This window comes from Diabrotica virgifera, chromosome 6 (genome assembly GCF_917563875.1).
Source record: "Diabrotica virgifera virgifera chromosome 6, PGI_DIABVI_V3a".
Taxonomy (NCBI): Eukaryota; Metazoa; Arthropoda; class Insecta; order Coleoptera; family Chrysomelidae; genus Diabrotica; species Diabrotica virgifera.
Window position 1 is genome coordinate 148,605,787 of NC_065448.1, and position 6,110 is coordinate 148,611,896.

A 6,110-nucleotide genomic window follows, 5' to 3' on the forward strand; every position below is an offset into this window, starting at 1 on the left:
ATTTCCTTACTATCCATACTCTCAAAGGTGTTTGAAAAATTGATACTACGAAGAATGAACCATATAATTTAACAAATAAATATTCCGATACATCAATTTGGATTTCGTGATAAACACTCCACAATTGACCAAATCCATCGAATAATAACTGAAATAGAGAAAGCATTGGCAAATTTGTTCAGCAGTATTCCTGGATATCTCAAAAGCATTTAACAAAGTATGGCACGACGGTCTGTTAATGAAGCCAAAGAAAAGATTTCCTATGCAACTCATTGAGATATTACAGTCATACCTACACCAGCGAACATGAGTTAAAATGGAAAACGAGTACTCTCGAGTTAAAGCCAATAAACGCAGGGGTTCCACAAGGTAGGGTTCTTGGACCAGTAATACCTTTTGTACACATCTGACATTCCGGAAAGGGAAAACATTCAACTAGCCATAATTGCTGATGATACAGCAACAGCAGTCGTGACAATATTTATTAGCAACTATAGAGGAATTTACGATTAATTTACAAAATGCAATTAATTACATAGAACGTTGGTCCCAAAAATGACGTATAAAGTTTAATGAACAGAAATCAGTTCATAATAACTTCACTAACAAGAAAATCAATAATCTTCCAATTATCTTAAACAACAACAATGTTCCTAATAAGAAAACAGCGAAATGCCCGAGCTTAAATACATTACGAAGAAGCCAACTATGTAACAGAAAAAGTGCAGTTAACTGCAGTAGCACTTAGAACTAATAGATACCCACTTATAGTGGCAGCAATCTATAGTCCTCCGAAACATGCAATAAGTAAGGAGGCATATATTCACCTCTTTAACGAGCTGAGAAATAGATTTATAGTAGGAGGCGATTATAATGCTAAAAATATCCACTGGAGCTCAAGGTTAACCACAACAAAAGTCAGAGTACTTGTAAAAGCTTTTAAAAAACAGGGAAGCCGACAGACCCAACAAGATACCTGACCTAATTGACTTTTTCATAACCAAAAATATATCTTAAAACCACCTGCAAATAGATGACTGCCATAAATTATGTTCTGACCATTCAATAACACTAACACTAAGCGAAACATAATATATAAAGAAAATAACCCTTCGCTAACTAATAAGTACACCGACTGGATAAGCTTCAGGCAAATGCTAGAAGAAACAATTAATTTAAACGTATCTCTTAGAACCGTAAAGGACATTGAAAAAGAAGTTGATCAATTCAATAAAGACATTTATTGATTCTTCAGTAATAGAAGTTCTTTAAAGAAGAATCTTAAAGATTCTTCTTTAAAGAATATAAAGAAGAATTAATTAGGACATGCTTAAACAACCTAACGAATGATAGATCCACAGAATACTCACTATGGAAGGCCACCAAAGGATTAAAAAGACCAAAGATGCAAGTACCACACATAAAAAAAGAAGACGGCACTTGGGAAGCGAACAAAAAGCAGAATGCTTTACTACACATCTAGAGAAAATATTGCAACCGCATCAACAACAACAAGAAGAAGAAGCATTACAGAGCAACCATCTGCAAGAAGAAGAGGACATAATGCCAGTAACTGTAGAAGAAGTAATAAAAGATATCAAGTATAATTTAAACCCCAGAAAAGCTTATATATAATAATAAAAATCATTTTCAAATTTTGAAGTTTCAAAATTCGCACTTTTAGTTTTTTTCATTATTTATAGTCAGGATTCTAAAACTTAAAATTGGCTGGCCCGAGATGCAGCTCGGGATAGACGAATTTTAGGGTCCTGACTACAAATACTGAAAAAACTAAAAGTGTGAATTTCATCATGTAATTTGGTATGGGGGGTTAGGCTATGGGCTATAATACTACCTCCGTAACTTTGGAACCGTTAGTTTTAGAAGGATTATGCATATGACCTTTTTTGTTTAAAATCCAATGTAGAACATTTTTCTATAGAACATTGTTTACCCTAAACCGCTTAGTTTTAGAAATATTGAAAAACGGAAAAAAACTACTAATTTACCGATTTCTCCCCACCTACCCCCAAACCCGACGCCGCTAAAAATGGTGTAACTTTTTAATGAACAATATGTGGACCATATAGAACAATTTGGTGTTGGAGAATAACTTTCACTTTGGATGTCTGCTAAAACAAATAAGAGTACTGGATATAATGGAGGAAAAAGCCAGAACAAAATTTGTTGAGCTAGAAGACCACCCAAACCGGATCCTGGAAGAGATTTAAGGTATGATGTGTATTTTACCATAGATGGAAACACAGGAGACCCAAACAGCAAATATTAGTAAATATGTAATAAAGGCTAGATAATCGTAGCTCTATCAAAAGAAGACAACGTGCCCACCTTGGGATCGCATTATATTTATTAATGTTGATTTTTATACGTTTCAGACATCCCCCAAAAAAATCTACAAAAAACGGCTTCGGCCACTAAAAAAATAAATAAAAAATTAACAATAGGCGCAAGCCACAAAAAAAGATATTAACAAAACTAACGGACAAGAAGGGCTCACATCCTCGAGCGCCGAGTCACTGAACTGGATGTAGCCCAAAGCGGGGACTCGGCGCCCGAGCAAGCAATATAGATCGAAAATAAGTCACTAGAGATAGCGGGAATAGAGCGCCTCATGCTGACCTGCATTGATCGGGGTAGGATTTCATGTGGGAGTCCGTGTACCCAGGACTCTCATGTGATAAGCACTTTGCTTATTGAGAGCCTCTATAGCGCATCAGACTGCTATGAGTTAATCCTCCTCGCCCCAAATGAATTGTATCACCCGAATGTCATTCTCATAAGGGGTGAGCAAGTCTCTCAGGCTGGGTTAAATCACTATTGCTTGCATTTGGATGTCTGGGTTTGGGTCTAGTTATACCATACTAAAAGTTCTCTAAGTTAAATTTGGTAAAAGTTATTATTAAAAATATCGATTTTCATTTATTTTGCAATTTGCAAAGCAACAAATTGACTTTTTAACATTCACAAATCGGCATTTTAAAGCTTCTTCAATGTTCTAAAAAATCAAATTTTGTAATTTTATGTCAACTAGGTACTTAGATTTTTAATGAGGAGCAAAAAATCTAAAAATCGTGTTTTCTTATGCGAACTCTAGGCAGGAAACAGGTAGGTTTTCTTCGTATATTTCTACAATAACTAAAAAAGTAGTCAGCTATACCTATTACTTGGATATTTCAGTGTCCTGAGAATATCCTTATTTCTCTGGACTAAAAAGGAACAGATTAAGAATTGGAAAACAGATTACACAAGACAAAATATCGAATGAATTTCAATAAAGATATAACTTTCTGTTTTAAATTAGTAGGTACAATTTGTATAAGTAGGTAACTTATGTACCTATTATTCGAATACCTATATAAAGAGTTATATTTTTCACGTTCATACAAGTGATAAAGTATACCTCTATAATCATTAATTTACCCACACACTATCCTAGTATTAATTATTAACTATAAAAAACTGTTCTTACCTTATTGCACTGATAATGCTAATAATTAAAGAGATAATGTAAGGCCACCAACTATTTGTAAACGTCTCGAAGTCGCTCATTAAACTGTCCATCATTTGATTTAGCTATATAAAATGTCCAAATTAGCATTAAATTTTATTCTCTTCATCAGTCACAGAAAGGAAATAGTACTAAGCCCTTCTATATTTTAAATATAATTTAATTGAAAATAAGCGGAAGTTCTATTTGAATAAAATGAAATCATTATTTGAAGGCTTCTATCCTTAACGTCAGCAAGATTAGCTGAGTTGACGGTAGATGTCACATGTTCACACAAACAGTAATGTTTGGTTCTAAAAAGAGATAAAAATAAAATAATCGAGGCATTATCCATTAAAAAAATTAATTAAATGCATTTATGGATTAAAAACCTAATTATGACTATCTTAAACTCGATGAATTTGTAACCTTTGAATTATTGGTTACTAAAGATGAGGTTTTGCCATCTATTATTTGAATATATACTACTGAATACCATTAAGTATTTACATTGTATTGTACATTGAAAATTCAGTTTGTGAGATTGGATTTTTTTGTTATTTTTAGCAATTTAGTTTCATTATTTCCACTTTGTATAATATATTCAAATAAAAAAACAAAAAACCATCCCTGCTGGTAAATGTCATCTGTCTGGCCTAAACGTCATCCGAAGTTCTCTATAATTTTTTATAGCATCTGATGCGTGATGTCATAATTAACAAAATGGTAGAGTGTGTCTTGAATCTGATTTGAGATTTCGATTTTATTTAGTGCTTGTGTTAGGTTAGTGTTTGGTTTCCGCATAATATGAGGATTTACTAATTCCAAGTTCCACCATGATTAGAAACGGGGTAAGTTTTTTTGCTATCAATGCTTTTAGTTATCAAAATTTGTCTTTAAACAAATTCGGCCTACTTGATAATCGCGTATTAGTTCAAGGGTTTATTTTGCGATAATTTTCACAAATAGTCATCAAACGCGTCGGCATAGGTTTGATAAGTTTGATCAAAGTGTAGCCTCACAAACTTGTGATGTAATTGGCAAATTGAACTAAAGATAAGGTAATTATTTATTTGCATAATCTTCACAACATGAAATAATTCGCGTCAGTAGAAGGGGGCACGTGAAACGATTTAGGATGTAATTGCTGTATGTATAGATATATATCTGTATCTATTCATTATAATGATGTACTCTGTAGCTCTGCTTTATAAAACGGCCTTGACATTGAACTGGGAATACTTGATTATGTTTATAGAAGCTCTTTATTCCCATTATTAAGTTTCAAGGTGGACAGCATGTTTACACTTACACATACTTAGTCCATATATTAAAATAGAAATACCTACAATACCTAAATGCTAGGAATTATAGTAATCAAAACAGATATACTTTTAGGTATTCATAGCAATACAGGGTGTAACAAAAAGACAGGTCATAAATTAAATAACATATTCTGAGACCAAAAATAGTTCTCTTGAACCCAACTCACCTTAGTTTAGTACAAAAGTTACAGTTCATTGAAATTACAAAATGAAAATTGCTTTTCAACAAAAACTTTTCGTTTATAAATTCGCAAAGTCTGTGTGTTAGTGCGTTACCGTTCCTGCAATACTTAGAGCAAATTTATCGATAGATTCCTATGTAGTTTTGTCTTCTGAATCCAAATCTGAAAACAGCATTTCGATGTCTCTAACCGTCTTCGAGATAATCGACCTCAAAGTTTAAAATGTGATGTCACAATCCTTTTATTTTCTGCCGACACACTAAACGTCAGCTGAAATCGTTGCTAGTAAGTAGGCTAATTTTTTAATCTGAATTTGTTAATCAAAGCATAGGTTATTTACATTATTTCAGTTTTAAACTTCGTGAATGTCAAACTAAATTTTAAATAAAGTATTAATAAAATATCAATGACATGATAGTGAGTTTAATTATTATATAAAATAAATGCGATGTTCAAAAATACAATTTGAGTATATTTTGAAAGCAATACTTTATTAAAAATTTTAAAAAGGTTTATACGAGTATACGGTTTCTCCTTTCATGGGAGTACCTAATGATAAATTGACTATTCCATTTGTTATGAAATGGAAATTGTTATTATAGTCGGTTCGCTAAACTCGAGACATATCTGGCTAGTGATTTTAGTAGGTATTTTTTTTTGTTTTTTGCCAATTTTCCCAAAATTGGCAAGATTACTAATTATTTAGTAATTATTAACTATTTAGTAATTTTTTTTTGCCAAATTGGTAAAATTACTGACTATAATCACTAGCCAGTTGTGTCTGAGTTTAGAGAACCGACTATATGAAATGTTGTTTGGAATAAAAAATTATGGTCTGATATGTGCAATTACATCCTTCTAATGGAAAAAAATATTTGAAGATTTTTCTCAAATTATGGATACCAACAACATTTTCATTTTTATAACTCTTTTATTTTTAATTTGACGAAGAAAAGTTATTCTTCATAAAAAGCTCTTCATGGTCTAAGATTTATGATGCAACACCATCATATATCAAATTTTATTAATTTTATACGAGGTATATAAAAAATTTCGATCAAGAGTAAAGTAGGGGAGAGTTGGACAAAACTGGGT

The 6,110-nt window shown here is 32.1% G+C and overlaps 2 protein-coding genes across 5 annotated transcripts in view; one reads left to right on the forward strand and one right to left on the reverse strand.

Moving 5' to 3' along the window:
- LOC114342822 (retinol dehydrogenase 13-like) overlaps window positions 1-3,777 on the reverse strand; it is an 89,740-nt gene extending 85,963 nt beyond the window's left edge. The window contains exon 1 of the mRNA XM_050654134.1: window positions 3,491-3,777. Within this exon, the coding sequence (XP_050510091.1) occupies window positions 3,491-3,585 (95 nt within the window). The 5' untranslated portion in view covers window positions 3,586-3,777. The remainder of the gene's footprint in view (window positions 1-3,490) is intronic.
- Window positions 3,778-4,192: 415 nt separating this feature from the next.
- LOC114329180 (steroid hormone receptor ERR1) overlaps window positions 4,193-6,110 on the forward strand; it is a 325,624-nt gene continuing 323,706 nt past the window's right edge. For 2 of the 4 annotated variants that reach the window (XM_050654121.1, XM_050654122.1), the window contains exon 1: window positions 4,196-4,359. Coding sequence is in view for 1 of the 4 variants with exons in the window: in XM_050654125.1 (XP_050510082.1) it covers window positions 4,345-4,359 (15 nt within the window). In the remaining 3 variants the exon portion in view is untranslated. Of the gene's footprint in view, window positions 4,360-4,549; window positions 4,570-6,110 lie in introns of those variants that run through there. The other 2 variants (XM_050654125.1, XM_050654133.1) reach the window with 2 other exon arrangements.